Below are 27,162 nucleotides of genomic sequence, written 5' to 3'. Positions count from 1 at the left end.
AAACCGACCCAAACTGACCCAACCCGACTCAAACCAACCAGGTCGGTTTTGCTTAACACTGGGTCGGTTTCGGTTTCAAGTTCAGGTAACCTGACCAGGTCGGGTCGGTTGGAAAAACCTCAATAAACCGACCCAACCCGACCCGTGAACAGCCCTAGTCAGCAGTAAAGTAAAGGGGGTCCGAGGGTTGTATACATGTGCTAAGAAATATTTTTTGTGTTTTTTTTTTTTCATAAACCAAAATGAAAAACGAAAGAAAGAGGAACAAGAATAGACCCTCACCTGTTATTTTTCTATACAATTGGTGAGTGGGAAGGGGCAAGGGGGTGCCAAGAAAAGATATTGACTACAAAGGCCTCGTCCGCTTTTTGGTAAGTTATTTATTCGGGTAAGTGTTTTTAGGGAAATATTTACTTGGGTAAGTGCATTTGTTCATATTCTTTTATTTTTCAAGTAAACAAGATAATGACCATTTTAGCCATAAAAGTTTTATTATCAAAAGGGGCATTTTTGTCACATCCAAATGTTAGCAACTTTCCCAAGATGGGAAAATTAATTTACCCACCTAGGAGATGGCGAGTAAGTGATACCCAAGAAAATAAATTTTCCCTGATCCCCACATAAATCAAAAAAAGGAACGGGTTTTATGGTCAATTGGACAATGAATCCCATTAACCAACTTTTCCCCTCTCAAAATCCCAAAAGCAAATGCCCCCTAAAAGTAAGACATTCATGTTGATTCAGTCACTGAGGGGATATTTTATTACACTAGCACATGTACATGTTCACACTTTGATTTGACAATTTTATATGATGATGATGATGGCATGGTGATGATAGTAATATCTAATCTTTTTTAATAATTTTGTGTGTATAAAAATAATTTTATTTATCACACTTATTTTTTAACTTTTTGTGTTTTATCATTGATAATTTTTATTATTTATTTATAACATCAAAAATTGATATATTTGACTTAACAGGTTGAACTATTGACTCGCCACCAAATTAGAAAACAATTTTATTTTTGGGTTGGTTCTAAATTTCACTTCCTTTTCATTTTCAATAAAAAGAATTGTTCTTTATAACACACTAATTTTTCTTTTATATAATTAATATAAGATATTAGAGATGTATCCAAATGTTTTCAACAAAATTTATGTATTTTTTTTGTTTTTATCTTTTATTAATTTTTATTATTTAATTGTGAAATCAAAGGTTGACATATTTGACCTAAAATCTAGAAATGTTGACATGCTACAAAATAGGAAAACAATTTCACTCATGGATTGATTTTGAATTTTGTATTTAATTTCCTTCATCAAGAAAAACAATTCTTGTCCATGACACTTTTTTGTCTAGAAATTTTTTACTTTTGTATTTTTGTTTGATATGATGAATATATTAGATTAGAGATTTAATCAAATGTTTTGTACAAAACTTCTATATTTTTTTCATACTTTTTGTGTATTATCTTTTTCTTATTTTTTCTTATTTAAGGTTGAACTATTGACTCATCCCCAAACAAGAAAACCATTTCATTCTTGAGTCAGTTTTAAATTTTATATTTCATTTCCATCATCAATAAAAGCAATTATTGTTATCACATTTTTCTTTAATATGATTATATAAATATTCAATAATTTCTATATATTTTTTATTTTTTGTGTTTTATGTTTGTTAGCTTTTATTATTTAATTCTGACATCAAGGTTTGACACATTTGACCTAGAAGGTTGAACTATTGACTTACCACTAAAAAAGGAAATAATTTCATTTTTTGGTCTATTTTAAATTTTGTATTTCATTTCCAATATCAACAAAAACAATTATCATTTATCACACTCACTTTCATTTGATATGATTAATATAAAATATTAGAGATGTGGCCAACTTTTTCTTTAATTTTTTTATATTTTTTATTTTAAAAAATTATTATTTAACTACAATATCATGGGTTTATCCATTTGACCTAAATGCTTGGATTGCTTACCTACTACCAAAACAAAAGAACAATTTTGTTTTCTGGTCAATGTAAAAAAAAAAAAAAAGAAAACTTGGGTTTTATATTGTTTAAAGTATTGGATATATATGTAGTTGATAAGACTTTTTGGTGAGGAAAATAACTTAAATATAGGATTCAATGAGGGAGAATGGGAGTTAATACCTTAAATATATAGAGAATTGAATGAGGTAAAAAAGTAATAGTTCAAATTACATTTTCTATTAGAGAGGAACCAAATTCAAAATAGGGGTGCTTCAGTCAAGATAGGATTTAATGAGAGATAATAAGAGTTAATACCTTAAATATAAAATTTGATGAGAAGGAATTAAATGAGGTGAAAAGTAATAGTTAAAATTACATTTTTTTCCTCATAGGTAGAGAGGGGGACTAAATTAAAAAATAGGGATATTTTAGTCAAAGAAAAGTTCTATACTCTCATTCATAATTTTAATAGTAGTAAAGATAAAGATAAACATGAATGTTTTTGTTTTCATTTGTTCTCAAAGTTGCCACATCAGCAAAAAATAAAAATATATTCTTGAACTACATTTTTGCTTTTAAGTTTTGTACTTTTGTTTACTTCGAAAAAAAAAAGACTTTTACTTTGAAAAGCAAAAATGTCAATTTTGTTTCAAAAAAACCATTCATGTTTTAAAACCAATAAATTGATGGTTTTTAAAAAATATATTGTATAAGATATTAAATGACTAAAGGGGTGTTGTGAAGTGTGGGTTCCTCCTCCTCTTGGACTCCCACCGGTTCACTCATCCTCACAGAAGGAAACCTAGACGCAACAGTTCTTGGCCTCCTGAGAAGAAAGCACAGATAGTGACTATCATCGCTGAGAAGAAGCTTTACGTCCTAGACGAAAGCACGCTCACTATCAAACAGGCCATTCATAGTATCCAAAAAAGTCAACCAAACGTTAACTTACAAAAACAAAAAGGACAGGATCTTTGTGCTAACTTGAATAAGGAGCTGTAGCGTGAGAAAATTCATTGGAAGGAAAAATATAGAATTCAATGGCTCAAGGAGGGAGACTAAGCACTAAGTTCTTCCACCAATCAACCTTACAGCGCTGCCGTAGAAATAAGATTACCTGGATCATGGTGGACAATGTCTAGATCACTCAACCAGAACAAATTGTGCAAGTAATCCTTAACCATTTCTCCAACATCTTTCAAAGTAAGTTGTTGCCGATTTCTGATGATTTAATCTCTTTAATTCCCACCCTTTTGTTCAAGGAGGATTGTGGGCTATTAGATCGCCCTCTCAAATTTGAGGAAATCCACAAGGTGGTCTTTGCTATCGGCCCAACTAAAGCTCTGGGGCCCAACGGTTTCCCAACTCTGTTCTATTAGAAGTACTGGTCCACTGTTGGAGAGGATCTAATTATTAAGGATACCTTTGAGCGAGGAGAAATCCCAATAGAAATGAATAAAACCTTCATAGTCCTTATCCCGAAGGTGGAGATTAACCATTTTTGACTCATCAGTTTGACCAATGTTACCTACCACATCCTTGTGAAGTGTTTGGTCAACAGGTTGTGCCATTTCCTGTCGGACCTAATTGATTGTCATAAAGTGTGTTTGTGCAGAACATACTCATTTTTGACAATATTAGAGTGGCTCATGAAGCATTTTACTTCCTTAAGACCAAACAGAAAGGAAAGCAATTCTACATGGCCATCAAGCTGGACCTTCTTAATGGCGGTGCTACAAAAAATGGGTTTCAACAACCACTAGCTTCATCTGATTCATAGATGTATCTCTTCGACAGAATTCACTTTCCTCATCAATGGTGCCCAACATAGTGAGATTAAGCCTTCGAAAGGAATTTGGCAAGGGGATCTGTTATCACTGTGTCCTTTTATCTTGTGCACCCAAGTGCTTTTTTACCAAATCTCAAATGCAATTGATAATGGAAACCTTAAAGGTATGATGCTTAATAGAGGGGGTCCCTGTCTATCCCACCTCTTCTTCGCCGAAGACAGTCTTCTTTTCCCTAAAGCACATATCCCTAACTACTTATGGATTAAGGAAATCCTCCTTAACTACAATAGGGATTTAGGCCAAAAAATCAACTTGAAGAAGTCGGGCATCTATTTCAATGCTAACATCCCTCGGATGCTTAGGAGAATCATGGCTCGAATGCTTGGTATCACAAAAACATTTGGTGTCTCAAAATACTTGGGACTACCTAATACAATTGGAAAAAATAAAAAAAAGCCTTCCTTTACCTTAAGGACAGAGTGGAAACTATAGTCAATGGCTAGAATGGATCTATGCTCTCTTAGGCTGGTTGGGAACCCTAATCAAAGCTATGGCTTCTTCCATCCCCTACTACTCAGTGGTGCATATGAAGCTCCCTAACTCTTTGTGTGTGAAGATTGATAGTTTGATTGCGAATTTCTTTTAGGGATGGAGAAAGACAAAAAGAAGATTCACAAGGTGGCTTGGAGTAAGTTATGCAAATCCAAGTGGGAGGGTGGTTTTGGATTCAGAAAAATGGGGTTATTTAATCAAGCCTTACTGGCCAAAAGTGCTTGGCACTTCATTCAGGAAGATGAAGCTCTTTGGGTTAGGATCCTAAGATCAAAGTACTATAACTCCCCCTCCCCTACTAATGCTAAAGCCAGATGCTCCTGGAGCTGGAGAAGTATGCTCTATGGTTTTGAACTCCTACTAAAGGGTGTGTACTAGAGAATCGATAATGGAGAAGCAATTAAAGCTTAGGAAGAGATCCTTAGGTTCCTACCCTACCGAAGTTTAAGATTCAATCCTCTAAATCGAAGAACTGCCCTATTATGATAGTAGCAGATCTTATGTTCCCCAACCCTAAAAGGTGGGATGAAAGAAAAATTCGGTTAATCTTTAGTCAGACAGACGCTAAGGCGATTCTAGCTATCCCTCTTGGACAATCCTCGACTGAGGACAAACTAATGTGGGGCTTCTCCAAGTCTAGAGAATCCTCGGTGAAGTCATTCTACCATTTGGCCCAAGGCATAAATAGTGGGAACCATCCACCTATTTTCACTGATGGCTTTATTGATAGCTAAAGACTTTGGAAGCACTTATGGAAACTCAAGATTCAGCATTTCATCTGGATAATTTGTAATAATGTTGTTGTGGTCAACCTTAATCTAATGAAGAGAGACAATGGCACCTCTCCTTTATGCCCTTTATGTGGGCTCTTTGAAGAATCGATAGACACATGCTTTGGCAATGTCAACATGCCAGGTTATGTGAAAAAAAAACACATAATCGATAGGTTTAAGTGACTATAAATGAGGTATATAAATATTAAAAAAAACACAAACTTTAATAGTTTATGTGAAAAATGTTGAATTAGTTTATGTGAAACAACTGGGAAATGTTAAAAAATGATAGCTTAATTCTTAGGAAACCAATATAATTATTGCTGATATTTATAAATATAAATTTTAATAATCAATCAATTCTTAAAATTTATAGACAAGCATTCAAAAATAAGAGAATATATAGTTTAAATTTAGTACTTGTATAACAAATGGTTAAAGCATGATATGATAGTAAATTTATTGTCTCACAACTTAGATACCTAGATCAAATCTCTTTCCAATATGGGCCACATATATTGATCAATACTCTAAACATGAGTATGCAACCAAGAACATGTTTTTGGTTTTGACTTGGGCTGCAAAAGTATTGAACATTAAATAGTGTAAATAAATTAGACTATAAATTATCAAAATATTATATATTATTAATAAAATGAATGAAAGATGACTTTAATATTATACTTTACAAACAAAATGAATTGAAAATTATTTGTATAAAACTTGAATCTATGACAATTTAGTAATAATACAACATTCGGGCATTTTTCAATGATAGATATAATGTAAGTATATATGAGAATATATATTTAAATCAAATCAAGTTGGATTATATTGATAGGGTCATAGGCGTAGCTCCATATTTGATCCAATTATAAACGGATTGAATTCGAATAACCCTGAATTTGAATTCGGATAATCAAATACCATTTGTAGCCCTAATTTTGATTTGTTTTTCAAACTCACACAGGATAAACAATTCACGTTGGATATCATTCGCTAGATTAGCCATTAGCAGAAGTTGCATGTGCTTTGCATATGCAATACTGTTCATACAATAATTGAATTAATTCGTAAATAAATATATAAATATGTAAAAAAATGTAATATAATAAAAAGAAATTCTCTCTAAGACATTCTATCGAACCCCCAACAAGCATGTTTAAGAAGCTAAACAAGCATATGCATAGGAGAGATAGAAGAAGCTTAAGAAATATGGGAACCAATGTTAGAGGACAACTGACATCCTGAATATATAATTTTTCAAACCCGGGTGGCCAAAGCGTATCTCAGGCCTGAGTCTTCAAACAAAGACAAAGACAAGAAAACCCTACAAACTTCCCAGACACATCAGACTTCTCTTTTAGAAAATAAATCCACACAATGCGAATAGCCATTAATAAAGTTTAGCATGTAATGCTTACCTCCAATGGGAAGGATCCATAATTAATCTAAATAGATTAACTCGAAGTTTGCATCTTTGCTCTATCCCTTGACTCTACATAAGGGAGCTGATTCACCTTGTCATATTGACAACCAAGACATAATATACTACAATGAACTTCTAAGTAAGGAAGTCCCTTCATCATCACTCTTGAATTCAAATATACAAGTGTGCAAGGAAAACATGCCACAAATCTGAAATTTCATTCTTTCAAATCCTATTAATAAGCAGCTTCAGCAGTCAAGATATAAGATGGATTCAATTCTCCCCCCCTCCATTACAGGTTTACCTGATCCATATGCTTACCTTTATACTTGGTTTAGGAAAGAAGCTTTCTCTCAGATAGCCCTGATCATCTGATTTAATCATCCTGAATCGACTATCCAATCCTCAGAGTGGTCAAATTTATTTGAACAGTTTGTCTCCACCATACCCACATCTAGTTCCATGCATGTAGTCATCAAAGCTACTAGTTGCATCTCATCTTGGAGTAATTCAAATTAATCTTCTACAATAGAGATAAATACTACACATCCTTACTCTCATCCCTCCTATAACCATGCTCCTCTGATGTTTCAGCATTACTTTCTATCGTGTTCTTTCTCTTTTTCCTAGGCATATGATATTCTCAAAGCATACTAACCTAGTTTGTTGCAATTGTAACAGAGCTTCTTGAACCATGATTTCTTCCTCATGATTGCCTGACTTTTGTTTGCCCATAGAAATCCTCATATTGTTGCTTCATATTTTGGAATTCCCCTTGGCATGTAAAAAGTGCCTTTTCATTCTCTTTTAGTGGCATACTAGCTTTCTGTTTATCTAAATTTTCTTGATTAGACAAGAGACTCTAGTTCTAATGTTGTCATTTGAGTTAGCCAATCTTGTATTGCTGTGATAAGAACATTGTACTCTAGTTATAAATCATGAATTTTATCCTCTGCATGTGTGTCTTAGTGATTTCAACTCTGAAATTTCATAACAAATTCCTTTCGACTTTCATGAAATATTGAGATATAGACATATCTCCTTGAGAAATTGTAATAAGTTCATTCTCAAGCAATTGCGACCACGGATCACTTTTCATTGAGAAAAAAGTAGCAAACACGTCCCATGCATCTTTCAGAATCCTGGCATCTTAGCTATGGTGGACGAACTCCTTTACAAGAAGACTTTATTAGGAATTCCAGACTTTATCACATTTCCTTGCTGCTTCAGAAGGTTCTGCAGATCAGGACTAGTTACTTCTCCATTGCATATGACCTCCAACAGATATTGGCCTTGAAAGTAAGATTTCATGCAGGACTTCCAATACTTCAGTTTCTGGAGTATAGCTTCTCAATTCCAATACAGCACTGGAAAGATCTGTCCCTTCAGATACTTTTGATCAAGCTATGAAGGTCCACAAACAACTATCATGCCTGGTCCCCGACTGCAGATGTCTTGAATTTCCACTTTGTAGCTTTATCCTTTCTTCGGTCCATAATTAAAACCACCAGTCCCTGACCAGTGGCTATAATGTTATTGTTAAACAAGAAGAGAAAAAAGATTTATGTTTAATTCAGAATATATATATAGAGAGAGAGAGAGAGTTCACCTAAGTTCTCTCCAAAACGACTTTATTTCAATGAACTCCTAAAGACAATCTAATTTCATTGACATGCTCCAAGAATAGGCTAACAAAGAGAACTTATTAACTACACAATACTGTTGCTAACAAACTCAAAAAGTTCTACAGTCACTCTTGTTCAACTAAGTTAGGAGTGAACCAGTTATAAATCCAGCACATTATTGAGTTGCTGATGACTTCCAACACTCAGCCTCATCCCCTCACCTTGAATTTTGTGAACCCAAAAAAAAATGATGAAAAAAACATAATCCACTTCTTTTAAGTCCCGTGCAAACCTAGCCACCCCAAATTTACACACAACCACTCTTCTCTATAAAGCTTCCCTTTCCACCCTAAAGTTCCAAGCCACCACAACCATTTCCCCAGCAAGGATTTATTCAAAATTTTGGTTCTCCTCAATCCAAACTGATGCAGATATTAAATCAAGAAAAGAATCCATGCAGAAATTAATCAATTTCCAATTCCTACACAAATTTCAAAGCTTTTGGGTAATAGGGATGTAGGTATTTTTTGAGTATTTTTAATTTATTTTCTAGTTCTAGGTGTATTAAAAATAGGGTTTAAGTTTTCTAGAAATTTATTGTTATTTCTGAATTACTATTTATGATAACTTCTGAACTTACAGGTAATTCCCATAATTATTTTTTATAGTAAAATCATGTTTTGCTATTATTAGTAATTTCTGGTTACTTTATGTTAAGTTAGTTTTAGTAAGATAAGTGTCCTTGGAGTTGTTTTAGGAATTAGAGTCCTTATTGCAATAAAATATCTTCTTAAAAGGCAATGAAAGTTATAAAATCATTATTTTTATGTGAGAAATAAGAATTTCAGACCCTAACATAGATTTGTCCGGGCTTGCCCCGAGGGGCATGGTCGGGGGGCGGAGCCCTTGGCCCAGCCATTAGACTCAAAAAAAAAAGCAAAAAGCACAAAATTTTAAAAAGGTGCACGCCTAGGCTAAGGCTGAGGTTGAGGCACATCAGGCGCACGCCTAGGCGCACCAGGCATACGCCTTTTGAAAGGGGTGCGCCTAGGACTTGGGTGAGGCGCATACCCCAAAATGCACCTCGCCTGTGTGCCCAGGCACAGGCACGCCTTTAAAAAGCGCAATGCACAAAAAAAGCACAGGGGTCAATTTGCGCCTGAGGCGCAAGGCGAGGCGCATGCCTTTTTAAGCAAGGGGCAAAAAATAAAAAAAATATATTAATAAAAATATAAACTTAAATTTTAAAATAAATGTTTTAACAAACCTATTATCTAAAATTACAATACACAAATATAACATGTAAAACATATTCAAATGACAATTTAAAAATAAAATCAAATATATAAAACATTTTCAAGCACATAAAACCCACACTCTCTTTTTTTCTCAATTGCATTACTTCAAGTAGCTAATGTGATGTAAAATATATTACATTCCTGATTCTACGAGCCACCTTTGTGCCACGCCCCTCGAGGCAAGCCCAAATAAGTCCACGTGACCAAGTTAGGTCTTAAATTCTTCGTTCCCACACAAAAAATAATGATTTTATAGTTTTAATTGCTTTTTAAGAAGATATTTTATTAGGATGAATGAACGAACAACATTACCTAACATTGACTTGTTTGGGCTTGCCTTGAGGGTTGTGGCACAGGGGTTCGAAGGTTTTGCCCCCGTCCCAGCCACTAGACACAAAAAAAAAAACAAAACAAAACAAAAAAGCGTCAAATTTTCAAAAGGCGGACGCCTGGGCTGAGGTGCAAGGCACACTAGACGTGCACCTTTTGAAAGGGTTGTGCCTAGGACCTAGGCGAGGTGCCTACCCTAAAATGCGCCTTGCCTATGCGCCTGAGGCACGCCTTTTAAATCACTGGTCCACCTTTCAAATATTTTTACATCTACAAAGACACATAGGGCTAGTTAGTTACAACAGCTTGTAATGCATAATCCATGCAACTTTATAAAGGGATAATAACGAAAGACGAGCATTACCACTAACTTCTAATTATTTCTCTCCCTCTCTCATGGAGGCTTGGGCTCCCTCGAAGAAGCCCATGCGTTGTTAGTATCTCACCATACTCCATCTAAAGCAATGATTTGAGACCAGTAGCTTGCAAAGTGACGGTCGCATACCAGCTAGTTCACTTTGCAAGTATGAACATCTATTAGTGATTCTTTCCACCCTCCCTAGTATAACTTCAAGGGAACAAAACACTACAAGTATTTTAAGCAAAGCCAAGATAGTAAACAGGTATAGTAGTGAACACAGTCTTAATTAAAGTCACCCTTCCCCCAAGAGAAAGATATCGGCACTTACACCCTACCAATCATTTTTCCAATCTATTAAAATTGATCTCCATGTTAAAATATAGGAAGCCTTTGCCCCAGTTGGAAGCCCCAAATGGGTATAAGTTCCCAATCTGGCATCCCGTCATCTTGGCAAATTCTTCAAGCAACTTAGGAGGTGTCACCAACCCTTATCATTAGCCTTGCTAAGATTTACCTTTAAGCTAGAAGTATAGAACCCAACTCAAAATTCTCTACCATTTGTCTAAGATTCATGGCTCAATACCTGAATCTTTAAGAAAAACAAAAGTATCATCAGCATATTATAAATGGCAGATCACCAGTCCATCAATGCCAGCCTGAAAGTCGTCAATCAGACCAAGCTCTTCCCCTAATAAAGTTAAGTCAGAGAAGATAAGAGATTTGAACTTGTAGGAAAGCATACATTGAAGTTAGGAGATCTGAGGAGAAGACCTGATCCAATTAAAGACACCTAGAATTGAAAAGACTTAATATCAATTAAAATGGAAAGAAAAGAAAGGGCCCAATTAGATCTTGAAAATGCAGATTTGCAAGACATCCTGACTAATAGAGTCAATCCTAAGAAATTAATATATCTAAGTGAAGAACATCAAAAACATAAAATATCTCACATTACCATCTTGATCTTTTTATTTTCTCTTTTATAATGGAAACCTCTGGTTTTGGTCCCTTTCTTTTTTATAACATGAGGTTTCTGATTAGGCTGTCATCCCTTGTGGTTGACAGCCTTTCACCTGATGACTTTTCATGAAAAATTAAAAGTAGGAAAACTACCTAAGAACCAGGATTCTAAAAAATTGGTAGAGGCGTAGAGCTACCCAATATTTTGGACCAATGAAAGGTTCAATCTCTGAATAGTTTGAGCAGTTAGTTTTCCTATAGTAAATCTGTCACCACCTCATAAATGTACTAGTTTCCACATTTCAACAATGAGAACTAAATTATTATGGTATAAAGTAGAAATATTAAAAACCACAAGAAAAAAAAAAAAAAAACACTGAGCAAATATCATCTAAACCTACTTGCACACATGAGGAAATAAGAAGAAAAGGAACAATAGTCCAGACAAACTTCCTATGCCTGTCAGTGTGTAACCAATCCCTAATTAACCCACACAAAACTGATGAACAAGCACCCAAGTCTAATCCTCTGTTATCTATTCAAATCCCAATTTTTTGCGACATTTACTTGGTCCAAGTTCCTTTTTAGGCATTCTTTTCTATTAAAAACTACCCAATATTAAATCCTATAAGTTGCTCCAGTATTTGTCATATTGTTACTGTCAAATTAATTTTCATTTACGTCATTCACAAATCTGGCCTTACTCTTCTTTCAGATTTTTCTGAACCCCAAAAACCAAGATACTACCAATAAATTCATTTCCAACAGAATTAACAGTCTCTAAGAATACAATACAAAATAATCATCATTTCCATCGTCCTATCTACAAAATTGTAAATGTAGTGAAAGGAACTTGGGGTGAGAAAGTGTCCTATATTATCACTGTCTAACCAATGTTTATAGGCTATTAAATCCATCCTTATTCTTTCTTCGTTCAGATTTTGTTAAACCCCCGAAACCAAGAGATTACAATGAATTCATTACCAAAAGAAGCAACAGTCTCTAAAAAGATGATATAACATAACCATCATTGCCAATTGCTAACACTCTATCCACAAAATCAGAAAGAAAGTATCTTGTACTAATAAAAAACGTGGGATGAAGAAAGTATCTTGTACAAATAAAAAAGAGACCCTCGCTTTGTCTTTCCCCAAATTGCTGTTCCTTGTGTAAGGCCGAAAATGAGAACTGTGTCCATTTGCTGATCTCCTGTTCCTTTGCTACAGTTATATGGAGGTTGGAGCCTTTGTCTATTTGGAGGTAGGTGGTCTCTGCCTTCTGATTTAAGCTTGTTATTCAACCCATCTGTCTTTGTTTGGCACACTAGAAGAGGTAAGGTCATGTGGAGATGTGTCAAGGCAGCCACTCTGTGGACTCATTGGGAGGAAAGAAATGCAAGAATTTTTTAGAGAAGTAAAGAGGGTTAGATGAAATGAAGGATTGTATCCTAACAAGGGCAATCCTTTGGCTGAAAACTGTGGATATCTTTGATGACTTCTCCTTTGATGATTTGTGGAGAAATTGGCTAGTAATAGCCAACACTTCAACAAAGAAGGAGAGAATTCTGTCAGAATGGGTTCCACCTTTGGAAGGTGTCATTAAGCTGAACTTTGATGGAAGCAGCCAAGGCAATCCCGGGCCTTCAGGTATAGGGGGTATCCTGAGAAATAAGAACAGCAACAAAATTTCCCTATTCTCAGGACCGGTGGGAGTGGGGGATTCCACAAGGGCAGAAATACTTGCGGCAATACAAGGAATTCAGATCGCCAACCAGCTTGGGGTGGAGCATCTCCTAGTTGAAGGGGACTCTCAGGTGGTAACCAGGTGGCTCCTAAACTTGGATACCACCATTTGGGGCTACAAAGATCTCATCAAAAAAGTAAAGTGGTTAACCAACAATATGAGAGTTAAGGTAAAATGGGTTAGTAGGTCTGCTAATTCTTTGGTTGATGCTCTAGCCAAACAGGGGGTTTCTAGGTGTTATGATTTGGCCTGCCTTGGAATTCTATCTGTCTGAGATCGGTTATGTAGAAAGAAGTAGAAAGGTGGAAGAAAGAGAGAAAGAGAGAAGGGAGAAAATCTGGTTCGAACTGGAAGTCTCAACATCACCTTCTCCCAGTCGGCCAGACAGTACTTATATTATTAAAAATAGTTGAAAAGACATATGTGCCCTTATTTAAGTGAGGAGCACTGGTTCCAACACAACATTACAAATCAGCAACATTAATCTAGGTATAAAGACAGAAATACCCCTACGCTAACACTCCCCCTCAAGCTAGTGAGTATATATGATATATTCCCAGCTTGTTACATATGTAGTCCACTCTTCCCCGACTCAAGCCTTTTGTAAATAAATCAGCCCACTGGTTTCCTGTATTAACATGTGTAGTGTCTAGCTCTCCATTCAGCACCTTCTCCCTCACAAAGTGGCAGTCAACTTCAATGTGCTTGGTTCTTTCACGAAACACCGGATTAGAGGAAATATGAACTGCAGCCTGATTATCACAATAGAGCTTCATTGGAGTGTTGATGTGGTACCCTACTTCCTGTAGAAGGTTCCTTAGCCACACTAATTCACAAGCGGTGTGCGCCATAGCCCTATATTCTGCTTCTGCACTACTTCTTGCCACAACCGTCTGCTTCTTATTTTTCCATGTCACCAAGTTACCTCCCAGGAAAGTGCAATAGCCTATAGTAGACCGCCGATCAGACATAGAACCGGCCCAATCAGCATCAGAATACCCTTCTATTTCAAGTTTTCCGCCACTCTTGTATATCAGATCGCGACCCGGAGCCCCTTTTAAATATCTCACAATTCTCAGAACTGCATTCCAATGAAGAATCAGAGGTTTTTGCATGAATTGGGTTACCACACTAACCGCAAATGAGATGTCTGGTCTAGTAATAGTTAAGTAGTTCAGTTTACCCACAAGTCGTCGGTATCTGCCAGGGTCTTCAAACACTTCACCCATATCACTGCTCAGCCTGGTATTTGTGTCCATGGGTGTTTCAGTTGGTTTAGCACCCAACAAGCCTGTTTCTTTTAGCAAATCAAGCACATATTTCCTCTGGCACAGGTTAATACCATACTTGGATCTTGCTACCTCTATCCCCAAGAAATATTTCAGCTTACCAAGATCATTTGTCTGAAAATGATCCTACAGATAAGTCTTCAGCCTGTCAATACTGATGTTATCATTCCCAGTAATAACAATATCATCTACATACACCACCAACAGTATTTTTCCTCCCAGAGAGTCATGACTAAATACAGAATGATCAACTTTGCACTATTTCATACCAAACTTCTTTACCACCTCACTAAACCTACCAAACCATGCTCGAGGAGACTGTTTAAGCCCATATATAGCCTTCCTTAGTCTGCACACCTTACCATCCTCCCCCTGAGCAACAAACCCTGGAGGTTGCTCCATGTAGACCTTCTCGAGTAAGTCACTATGCAAAAAGGCATTCTTGATATCAAGCTGATATAGCGGCCACTCATACAAGGCTGCAAGAGAGATCATAACACGAACTGACCCTATCTTCGCAACCGGTGAGAAGGTCTCTGTGTAGTCAATACCATAGGTTTGGGAGTACCCTTTTGCAACCAGTCGCGCCTTCAGGTGTTCAACACTACCATCAAGCAGATACTTAACCGTATAAACCCATTTACAACCAACAGCTTGCTTCCCAGGAGGAAGAGCAATGAGGTCCCAAGTATGATTATGATGAAGAGCAGAGAGTTCTTCTTCCATGGCTTGGCACCACCCTGGAGAGGCAAGGGCTTCCTGGACATCCTTAGGGACAACAACTGATGATAACAAGGTGACAAACTGGCGATGGGAAGCGGAAAGGTGAATAAGGGAAACATAATTAGAAATAGGATGAAGGGTGCAAGTGTGTTTACCTTTCCACAAAGCAATGGGGAGATCAAGCTCAGATGCTGAGTGCAGGTCTGGTGCCGGATCTGTCGACGGAGATGTAGCCGGAGGAGTAGTAGTTGGTACGCGTGGGCAATGTGTATACACATGACGGATAGGTGGGCGTTCAACAAGTGGTGGCATCGGAGGCAAGAGTTTGGTCACGGCTGGAACAAGGGGAAGAGGGTCGGCAATGGGAAGTGGAAGAGGAGGAGGTGATGAGGAGGAAGAAGCATCACCGGACCCAAAAAAAACGGAGTAGACTCAAAGAAGGTGACATCAACACACACATAGGACTGTCGAGAACCAGGATGGTAACACCTATACCCTTTCTGGGTCCGAGAATAGCCAAGGAAGATGCACTTGAGAGAACGGGCATCAAGCTTGTCATTCCCGGGACCCGGATTATGGACGAAGCAGACACACCCAAAAACTCTCGGCGTAAGAGGGAACGGAGACAAAGTGGGAAACAAGACCTGTAACGGAGAATGACCATCAAGGATGAACGTAGGCATCCGATTAATCAGAAAGCAAGAGGTAAACACTGCATCACTCCAAAAAGGTTTGGGAACATGCATGTGATGCATTAGGGATCTTGCTGTTTCAAGGAGATGGCGATTCTTTCTCTCAGCCGCCCCATTTTGTTGTGGGGTGTAGGTACACGAGGTCTGATGTATAATGCCGTGTTGGTCCAGGTATTCCTGAAATGATGAGGATAAATATTCACGACCATTATCAGAACGAAAAACTTTGATGTGGGTACCAAATTGGTTACGAATCTCAGCATAAAATTTCTGAAAAATGGTAAACAATTCACTTCTTTCTTTCATTAAATAGAGCCACATCATCCTTGAAAAATCATCCACAAAAATGACAAAATATCTGTATCCATTATATGACATCACTTTATAAGGACCCCAAACATCTGAATGAACTAAAGAAAAATGACTCGACACACGGTTATCAACCCTAGAACTAAAGGGAATACGATGGTGTTTCCCAAACTGACACGACTCACAATCCAAAACAGAAAGCTGACTCAAGGACGAAACCAAGGACTTTAAGACTTTTAGCGACGGATGACCAAATCGGCAGTGCCACTGAAGAGGAGAAAGAGATGACTGGAGAGCTGTTGAAGTTCTACAACCACCACCGTCAAGATAATACAGTCCACCTGCTTCATGCCCTCCACCAATCTTCATCCCCGTCTTGAGATCCTGAAAAACACACATAAAAGGATAAAAGGTAATGGAGCAGTTAAGTGATTTGGTCAGCTTACTAACAGACGTAAGATTAAAAGGCAATTTAGGAACATACAAAATTGATGAGAGGGATACAGGATCTAGGTCAACATTACTAACACCACAAATTGAGGATGTGAAACCATTAGCAAGGGTGACAGATTGTGATGTTGAGCAATGAGATAAGAAAGAAAACACACCTGGAGTTCCAGTCATGTGATCGGAGGCTCCAGAGTCAATGATCCAAGGATTGGGTGTGGATGCCAGACAAGCCATACCTGAGTGAGCGAAAGTCGCCGTGTTGTGTTGTGATTGGATAAACCTCTCATATTCATCACGGGGAACGCTCACCATCTCCTTCACGGAACCATCTGTGGATGTAGGAGGTATCTGATCAGATAAATGATTCTCCTGTCTAAAGCTGGAATTTGAGTCACTGGTCGCGGCATGATTGGCCTAGGTTGAGGGTGGACCATGTAGATCATAAAAATAGTTAACGGTATGGCCATCCATACCACAATGAGTGCACTTCCTCGGGCCTGAGCCACGTCCTCTACCACGGGCTCCCCCTGAATCTTTGCCCCCAGTACGACCACCACCACGATTATAAGTAGGCCCACCATTGCCACTTTGGCCATACACGGAACCACTACCACCACAACGGCCAGACTGAGCTCCCCTAGCTCCACCTCTAGCACCACAGCCTCTTGATACAGCAAAGGTAGATCTATCTGAGATATTAGAGTTCTCAGTAGATCTGATAGAAATCCTCCAGAGTCGAGCAAATACCTCTTCTAAGGAGGGGAGAGCTAATCCTCCTAATATCTGAGCCCGTACTGGTTCATATTCAGACTTCAGTCCCACCAAAAATCTAGTCACATCAAGTTGTTCTCTCTGTTGTTGCTGAATCTTGACATCAGAAGTGAGAGGGTGATAGACATTCAACTCATTACGTATGTTTCTCATGTTGGCATAGTACTCCTCAAGACTCTGATTGCCCTGTTGCAAGTTAAAGTACTCTTGATACAGCTGATACACTCTGGTTGTATTGTCCTGACCCGAATACAATTTCTTCGCATGGTCCCACACATCTTTGGCGGTGTCAAGAAACATGAAGTTTACACTAATCCTGGGTTCCATACTATTCCACAACCATGTGATGATCTGAGCATCCTCTTGCTCCCAGTCTTCATACTCGTGAGAGTCAATGGGGGGTTTCTCCTCTCTTATGTGTTTTACCTTCTTCTCTGCCTTCAGAAAGACTTCGACGGATTTAGCCCAAGGCACATAATTCTCTCCATTTAGTTTAATGGAGGTCATCTGAACATTCAGGTAGTCTGTAGGCACCATCACATTAGGTTTACAATCACTGTTATCTCCCATTCTGTTATCACCGATTCTGCACACTTGCTGAATTCTGCACACTGCACACAACTAGATCACACCTGTCACACTGATTTCAGCACTTGTTGTTACTGAAAAGTGTGCTCTTTACACCACAAACCCTACTCCTACGACTACCTGAAATCTCACCACTATATGATCATAACTCTTCCTTCGAAATACACAAAAACCAGCATAAACCCTAGCACACTACTGTCTAAAACCCTAGCATATGGTCTGAAACACACTTCCTATTTGATCCATAACAGATATCATGCACTGAAATCTCTTACCTTATCACTGAAGTAACAACCACACGAGCAGGAAATCAGTCCACACAAGACAGCCACTACACCACACAGATCAGCCCTTTATTCTTCATCGATTAGGGGAGGGCGATCTTAGAAACCACAGCAACCGACCACACACGACCTGACTGGAGGCATAGAAACCTCCAAGGGAAGAGGGCGATCACTCCTTTTCAGCCCTTTCCCTTATCTCCAGTCGAATGCAGAAGAAACAAGAGAAACCCTAGATAGGGTGCGCAGAGAATAGATATCTAGGCAGACAGAAATCTAGGTAGATTCAAGTGGCTCCGATACCATGTTATGATTCGGCCTGCCTTGGAATTCTATCTGTCTGAGATCAGTTATGTAGAAAGAAGTAGAAAGGTGGAAGAAAGAGAGAAAGAGAGAAGGGAGAAAATCTGGTTCGAACTAGAAGTCTCAACATCACCTTCTCCCAGTCGGCCAAACAGTACTTATATTATTAAAAATAGTTGAAAAGACATATGTGCCCTTATTTAAGTGAGGAGCACTGGTTCCAACACAACATTACAGATCAGCAACATTAGTCTAGGTATAAAGACAGAAATACCCCTACGCTAACACTAGGGAAGATCTTTTCTGTGCTTCTATGTAAGTTGTTATTAATTCGGAAATCTGTACTTAACCAGTCCGGAGAGGTTGCAATTCATACCTTTCCAAGAGGACTTTGTACTATTTTTATTGCTGATTTATAAAATCATTTCAATTATAAAAAAAATAAAAATAAAAAAGAGAAAGAATAAGAGGAAAAGGTAGACAGAAATGTTTCAATAATACACATATTTCCAACATGCTGAGTGCCCGACTCAACTCCATGCTTCAATAATACCATATCCATTAACAGAATTTTATATTTTTTTCTTCATGATTGCTTCTACATTTGTAACATAACTTGTCAAAGCAAGAACCACCTATACCCAGATTTAAAGAACAAAACTCACACATAACATAGAAACTGCATTTCAGTTCAGTTCATCCCACCCAACAATTGTTCTTTTAATAAAAATGTTAAAGAAATAACAGAAAATTTAGAATTTAGATCTGACAATTGCAACTACAACCATGCCATTGATCTGCAAGAACAATTGCAATTCAACAAGGATTTGTAACTATGTCATTGATTTGCAATTTCTGTTACATATACTGTTTCATTTGTATGTCCCAAAAGAAAAAGTGGAAAAGCAACTAAATATGAGTTTTAAAGTGAAGAAACAATTTCAACAAGCAAAAACAAGGTAACATGACTCTAGAAATAAAACCAAGAAAAATCTCTACTTAAAGATGGAGGTTTTCTTAGACATGCTGGGTAAATTTATCAAGAAAGAAAACACTTGTGGGAACCTTCAAAGGTAAAGGCCCTTTTTTATGAATAACTATTAGCTTTATTAAATAAAAACCAATAGATATGTACAGACTACAGATATTACATTCAGTCTTCAGAGAGTATAGTAGAAACTGTCTCCCCCAAAAGGCCTATATTTTCTCATAATTGTGCCCAAAAGAATTGTTCTAACTCACCCCTTGTTTTGCTAAAGCATTTCTTTTGCTAAAACATATAAATCATTCGTATTCATATATTAATTCCATGTCCATAAGGCAGTCTCACTATTGAGTAGCCAGCTAATCACCATCTCAGAGTCTCCTTCAATAATTAGTTTCTCAATTGCATTTCTTTTGCCAGCTGCAACCTGTAGTACTGCCACCAATTCTGCTCTTAATGAGTCTCCAGTTCTAATCAAGCCTGAAAACAAAACAATGATTTGGGAGTTTTTCATTACATATGTTTCTTTTATGAAGCAAGTGGTGAAATTATTTTTCATCTGCCAATTTCCTGCCAATAAGTGTACAGAAATTGGAAGTTTTTCTTTTCTTTGTCTGGTTACAGATGGAACCCCCTGGGAGACATCAATAGTCTATTCAGCAACTCTTTCTTCTCTTCTTCAAAGAAAAGAAGTAAAATTCATTGAGCATACAAGAGCAGCTCAACTATGGTGCATATGGGGGTCAAATTCTAGAATATTCAAAAAAAAAAAACCATTCTAAGAGCAAAAGTGCTATCACAGAAAATATCTCTATTAAGGTCCTTTCATCTCAGATGACATTATCTGAAATTGAAACCTTGTGGCATCTATCTCTATGGATAGAATCATCCCTGCACCTCTTTCGAATCCCCTGCCTCAAAACACCCTCAATGAACTTCAAGGGATGCAGTTTAGGGAATCCAGGCCCCTCTAGAGTAGGGGGCATGCTTACAAACTGGGAAGGTAACATCTTGGCCTTCTAGTCAGGACCTGCTGACCTTGGGGACTCCATCTAGACAGAATACGGGCCATGCTTTATGGATTGAGGATAGTAAAATCCTTAGACTTCAAAGACATTTTGATTGAATGAGACTTTTATTTGACATAGGCTGGATTAGAAACAATACCTAAAGACCATAGAAGTATAAATGCAATTTAAGGGACACCACATTCAGCCAACAGTTTAACTTATGGGTTGGAAAAAGTGGGGGTGAATAGAAATTAGTTCTACCGAGGATCAGGTCCCCTAGGAGGGGATCTTGTAATATTGCTGTGGTGGCTAGCAGAAGCTAACTGCCCATAAGGGGTGGGAGGCATAGATGTATTTTATCTTCATAATTATTAGTAAAAATGTTTTTTTTTCTTTTTTGTTGCTAACTCAAAAAAAAAAAAAGAAAGAAAACAAAGTGACTAGTAATTAGCAGTGTTTTCAACCCAATATCAAATCGGCTGGTCAGACCATTCACAGCAAAAAAAAACCATTGACTCAGTCAATGACCCAGTGACCCATCCATTTAAACCGCTGAACCATTTGACCCAGTCAACTGGTCAAGGATTAGGTCTTTCTTCTTTTCTTCTTTTTTTTCGTATTTTTATCCATTTCAATCAATGCTAACAATAGTTCTCAATTATCACACTTATTTTTACTTGATATGATAAATATATAACATTAGAAAAATGCCCAATTTTTTTCTGCAATGTTCCTACAATTTTTCTAATTTATGTAATTTTATATTCAGAACTGTTCAACCTAAAAGCTTAAGCTGTTAGGTGAGATCCTTGAATAGATATTTGTCTCAAACATGCCCCCCCCCCCATGCGAAAGCCTATTGGTCTTGAAGCATGAACAAGCACAGACAGGCCCAACCATACCTTGTGCTGAATTTTAATTTATTAAAATGGAGGCAGCAAGGATCAATCTCTCTCTCTCTCTCTCAAAATGAATAATAAACATATATATATATATATATTCATTTTATTGGCATCATGAGTTAACCCGTTTTCCCCAGAGGATTGAGCTGCTGACCCGCCACTAGATGGAAAAATGGTTTTGTTTCAGGCCAGTTTTTTAAACACTGGTAATTAGAATTTCTTCAGTACCTTACTTCTTAGCAAAATGCATTTCAAAAGGCAAGTTTTTCTGATGATTAGAACACCTATAAAAAAGAGTAGCTTCTATATTGTAGAATGGGATGATGAAAGTCCTACTAAAGCTATTGATCAAAAAAAAAAAGAAAATCCTACTAAAATAAACGTGTTGGGTAAAGAAGAGAAATCAAGGATCTAAATTATGAGAGAGAGAGAAAGAAAGAAAGATTAAGATCTTAGTAGAGAAGACAAAAATTATAAAGAGAAAAAAAAAATCCACTTTTAGAAGAGAAAGAGAGAGAGAGAGAGTTAGGAAGAGGACACTCTTACCCACAGCTAACTTTAAACAACTTTACATTCCCTCGATTTAACTCTAGAATTCCAATTACAAAGACTCTTTTGTGGGTTAAAGACAAGGGCTCTCAAATAAGGATTTTGATTCAAACAATACTTTTTTATAATCAACAGTAAAAGAATTCACTAAAAATAACCCTAGTAACATTTTACTAAACCTACTAAAGGTTGCACAATGCTCCCACCAATGCTGGGCCTGGGGAGGGACAGATGTATGCAGCCTTACCCCTGCACATACAGAGAGGTTCTTTCCAAGATTTGAACCCTGGTCACCCAGGTCGTAATAGAGCAACCCAACCGTTGCAGCAAGGCCACCCTCAACCTAAAGAAATAGAAAGACCTGACATCATAATAGTAAAATGATCATAACTCATTTAAAATGTCAGATTTTCAAGATGATACTTTTAATGGATGGATAACTGATAACTCAATTACCTATCTAATGACACCAAAAGCATACAAGATAAACAAACTTTGACCCTTGAAAAATATGTCTAAATAAAAATTGTGTGGTTGCATCTTCAACTTTTCAAATTTTCAAAAACTCCCTAATAAGACTTTATAAACTAATTTGAGCCTTTAAAATAACTAACCCTACTTCTAAGAAAATATAAAATTAGAAAATAAATTTAAAAATCTCAAAAAGAACTAAAATCTAAATCACCCAGAAATTATGAAATTGCCATTGGTTTAGGAAATGAAAAATCTCGATTTCTTCTTCAACAAATATTTCCCTTCTTTTTTATAGGTATTCCACAAGTTTTTCCATTGCTTACATGCTTGCATCACTCTACCTCCTTAATTTGAGCATTATAGACATTGGAAGAAGCAGTAACAAGTTCAGCTTCATTTATTTGTTTATTTTATGCATATATATATGCACCTTGGAGAGAACCATGGTATTGAACTTAACTTCAAACTTATTGTTTCAGTTCAAGGCTTTGTTCTTCTTAAAAACCGACTGGTTGCAAGTTCTGTAGATGGCAATGGCATTATTCATATAACTGGAATTATTGATAACAACTGTCTAGATAGGCCAAGTGACCAAAATCATACAGCCCATGCAAATTGGCTAGCAATAACTTGCTCCATGGATTCTAGGGCCTTGCACAAGGCTTTCAGTATCTATGCAACTAAAATCTCATAATTAGGGTCAATTTATCAGGATGGATCCCAGAAGCAGCTTTCAGAAAAAAGAACACTTTCTCTAGGCCTTTGAGATTTCATATAGGAGACTTACAAGCAAGGAACTATGATACCCAGATACCTTTATATGGATGCCATGTTGTACAAGATACTTCAATTTTTGGTGTAAATTCCTTGTCTAATACCATTTCAAGCATCTTCATGCCAATATTGTATCATTGGCTACTAGGTTAGGATAGATTCTATTTTCCTCCAGTTCCAACAATAAGATTCAGCAATCACGATCACCTTCTGGAATGTGCTCATTGATATACAGATAATGAGTACCTTAAAATGCTTTTGCATCAGTTGAATCATATAAAATAGATCCAAAATCTCTAATGCTTGGTCAGAAAGCCTTTGTCAGCATATGAGGTATCAAAGTAACAAATTAGAAGTTTGTATCATTCATTGAAAAACCGATTTATATGAGAGAATTTCCATAAATATGCAATTTTCTAGGGAAAAGAGATCCTCTATGAAATCAGAGTATTGAGGAAACATTGAATATTTTTCAGAAACATGCAGAAACTAGAAGATTGACACTCATTCAAAAATTCTCTCTCCAGTGGAGAACAGTAGAAACACAACTGAACTGAAAATGCAGAGGTACCCTGGAATGAAGAACACTGATCTCCAGCTTTCTGGACTTGAAAGATCCAAATTGGCAGCTTTAGCAGCTTCTAGAAGCCACCCTGTTAGACCAACCCCAACAATGCCTGCCAATGTCCCTGCTGTATTGGAAAGTCCCATCACTATTCCTGCATACCTTGGAGCAACATCCATGTGGTTCACTGCAAACCCAGCTCTTCCCAGGGCAAGGAGACCAAGGGCCACTGAGGAACAAAAGATTGCACCACCAGAGGTTTTGAACATAGGAAGTGCCATCAAAGCAAGGGATGCCACCATGAACCCTATGGTATTCAAGAATTTACGGGTCCTGGTAACTGACATGATCCTCCTGGTGATCAAGTGGTCAGCAACTACCCCACCTATATTGGAGAATATGAACATGTTGAGATAGGGAAACATTTTGGAAGAACCCATATCCTGAAGACTAAGATGGAGTCCCTGTTTGAAGTATGTGGGCAACCAGTTCATCAGCACATACAAAGCATAATGGAATGTGAAGTTATTCACCACTATTGCCCAAATTGGCAAACTGATTAGCATTCTTTTCCATGGGACCTTGACAGGACGGACCAAACTTACTCCATTATCCACCTTCATTTTCTGCAAACCTCCTTTAATCGGCAGTAAAGTCTCCCCAAAACCAGCAGCTGTTGCCTTTGGATGGTCCGAACGAGGTGGGTCACTAGCATATTTGAACCAAAGTAGGGACCACATGGCACCTAGTGCAGCTTCAGCCAAAAATACTGATTGGGGTCCTTTGAATTTCACCAAGCTTGGGAGTAGAAGCATACCAGCTGCTGCACCTAGGTACATGCCAGAAGTTGTAAGAGAAACAGATCGTGATCGCTCATGTGGAGGAACCCATTGTGCTAGGACAGTGTGGATGGATGGGAAGATGAAACCTTGTGCCACCCCAACAAGCAACCGGGCCATCACCAAAATATTGACTCGCTTTGGGTCTAGTGGAACCAAGGCACAAGTCAGAGACCACAACAGAAATGATAGGAGAAGCACACGCCTTCCCCCTATCTTGTGGGCTGCCCATCCTCCAGGAACCTGTGAACAAGCGTAACCATAATAGAATGTAGAAAGTATAGTTCCCTTGCTTGATTGGTTAATCCCCATAGAATCAGCAGCTACTGTGTAAGCAATTGAAAAGCCCACACGTTCTATATAGCAAACAGAAGTGCAGATGAAGGTTAAAAAAACAATGATATACCGCTTTGGAAAATTCATCTTCTTCATACTTCACTTATAATTCCAGATATGGACATCACAAATGGCTGCTAAACTTTATCATTCTTCACTCTGTTTATCCCGTAATCCTACCTTTCAAGGCTGAGCTTACTTAGACAATCTGAAGACCAAAAGAAGCAGCTTCATGTCTTCGTAGATAATTAGATCTTCAAGAAAATAAAGAGACCTGTAAAGGGGGAAATTAAAGATTTTTTAGGGAAAGAACCTGATAACTCTTCTACTTCCAATACATTTTAATTTGACATGCTGCACAAGAAAGACAAGAAAAGGGATAAACAAAAGAGATATGATAAATTTCAACCATGTTAATAAACCCTTGACTTATGAAACACATCCAGCACCACAAAGTGCTAAACAACTCAAATGTATCTGCTTGATCAAAACTTCTTTAGCGCAGATACTGGTAAAGGGGAAACCAAACAATGATGGATACCACCTAAGTTGGATGGTTACAAAAAGCAGACTTGATATCATTCTTTTGATTGCATAGGATGAAAAGAAGTTTGTTAAAATGGTTATGATCATGTGCTAGATCTTTTTATTGAGAACTGATAAACTAGTGGATGCACAAGCACCAGTTGACAGTTGTGATTTGGATTTGCCTTTCTTTGTACTTGCATTCCTCAAACACATTGAGGAAGAAGACCTGTTGTGAAGAAATTGTGAGATCATAGTCCAAAGAAATGTGGCATTTACTGTGAATATTCATTTTAAAGAAAGAGGGGAAAACAAATCCATTCTTAAACAATAAAATCAAATGGAGCTGATGACAATTAAACTAAGCGACCTCGTCATGTTTTGTTTGGCCCTGTTCATCCACAAGACATTAAATCTTATTCGCATACCATGTTTGATTTGGTTTTCTATCTATATGCAACGCTTAACTATTCTGTGAATCCACCATTTTTTCTTTCAGCATTTATTTAACTCTATAGTATCAAGGTTTCAAGAATGGTTGACCTACTAACTAAGTAAATCAGACAGGATAGAACTTCATTAGCATTTCTAATCTATCAACCTTCAGAAAAAAATTAAAAAAGAAAAGAAGAAGCCTAATCAGGTCTCTTCAACATCAGTACTAATTCAGCATTTCAATTGGGGAAAAACCGAAAAAGGAACCGAACAAAACAGAGCAACATTAATGCCAATTTAGCAAAACGCCCAGATAAAAAAAAATGAAATATCACGAACATACTTTTGAAAATTGCTAATCTATCAACCCCACAAGAAACCGCAGAGAAGAGCCCACTAAGATGATATCTCAAATGCTTGATTTATGAAACACCCAAATTATAAATCAAACAGAAATGGGAAGGAAGAGAAAGAAACGCACCGGAAGATGAATGTGAGCCTCGACAAACCAAGAACCCTTCTCTTTCTGAGAAAAGACTGTCGTGAAATAACAAATGGTCCTTTGACCAGAGAACAGATGAGCACTACCAGCTCAGATACATCTCAAAGAACACTCGGTTGGTCAACTGTTACGAAGTAAAAACTCACTTTTTCTTTTTTTCCTTTTTCTAAATCAAAACTTCCTCTTTCGTGCATAAATAGTCACGAGAGATTCTCTCTATATTTCTGTGCAAATGATACAAAAATCACTGCCGAAAATTTTCTGAAGGGTTAGGTTAGGTATGGATGGCGTCGGGTTTGGTGTGGACGGCGTCGGGTTCGATAACAAATTGAACGGGCAAACAGGTCAAGTAAAGTGACTCAAGTGGTGATTAAATTAGCGTCCTAAGCTGGTGTCTACTATCTAAGACTGTTCATGGGGCGGGCCCATACAGACAAGCCTAAGCCCGAACTGACCATTGGGACTAGGTTTTGAGCATGAAATTTAATCAGAAAATTGAAAATAAAAGATTTTTTTCTTTTTTATTTTAATAAAAAATAGTAAGAAAGAAAAGATTTCAATATGGTTTGAAAAAGAAAAGAGTAAGAAAGAAAATAACATATTATATATATATATATTTATTTATTATACAAAATATACTTTTACTATATAATATATTATCAAGTTAGACTCCGACTCAAGCCAGACTTTTTTGAGAGAATCTGAGTCCAGTCCAAAAAAAGTCAGAATTGGCATTTTGGGCCTGAGCTTGACCCATGAGTCTAAGTACGTTACATTTATGAATATTTATTCTACCTTATTAATACCTTTTATTCATTCATATTTTATCATTAAGATTTTAACAATATTAAATATTATAGTTATGATGTATTATATTTATCATTAGTCTATGCACCATAGATTTTGCCAAAAATCATTTATTTTCTTTCTTTTTAATGATCATAATTTGCAAGGTGTTAGGTATGGCTTCTATTTGTGGGCATTTGTCCTATCATGTTATTTCATACGCCTAT

General features: G+C 37.1%; 1 protein-coding gene across 8 annotated transcripts; it reads right to left on the bottom strand.

The window, feature by feature from the left end:
* Nucleotides 1–6,730: 6,730 nt before the first annotated feature.
* PHT4;6 (phosphate transporter 4;6) lies at nt 6,731–26,457 on the bottom strand. 8 transcript variants are annotated; one of them, XM_088892129.1, is made up of 4 exons: nt 26,129–26,457; nt 23,519–24,961; nt 21,947–22,042; nt 19,326–19,718 (listed from the first exon to the last, which is right to left on the bottom strand). In XM_088892129.1, exons 2-4 carry the CDS (start codon nt 24,781–24,783, stop codon nt 19,709–19,711), a joined length of 1,371 nt encoding a protein of 456 aa, XP_088748255.1. In that variant the 5' UTR covers nt 24,784–24,961; nt 26,129–26,457; the 3' UTR covers nt 19,326–19,708. The 8 variants fall into 8 exon arrangements, with proteins under 8 accessions (XP_088748258.1, XP_088748252.1, XP_088748253.1 ...); XM_088892130.1 differs by lacking the exon at nt 26,129–26,457 and adding an exon at nt 25,991–26,126; XM_088892132.1 differs by lacking the exons at nt 19,326–19,718; nt 21,947–22,042 and adding an exon at nt 6,731–8,044 and having other exon boundaries at nt 26,129–26,455.
* Nucleotides 26,458–27,162: the final 705 nt, after the last annotated feature.

The sequence above is a fragment of the Nelumbo nucifera genome, chromosome 7 (assembly GCF_055504915.1).
Source record: "Nelumbo nucifera cultivar China Antique chromosome 7, China Antique-T2T, whole genome shotgun sequence".
In the NCBI taxonomy this organism is placed as follows: Eukaryota; Viridiplantae; Streptophyta; class Magnoliopsida; order Proteales; family Nelumbonaceae; genus Nelumbo; species Nelumbo nucifera.
This window is presented reverse-complemented; position numbering and strand designations above follow the sequence as displayed.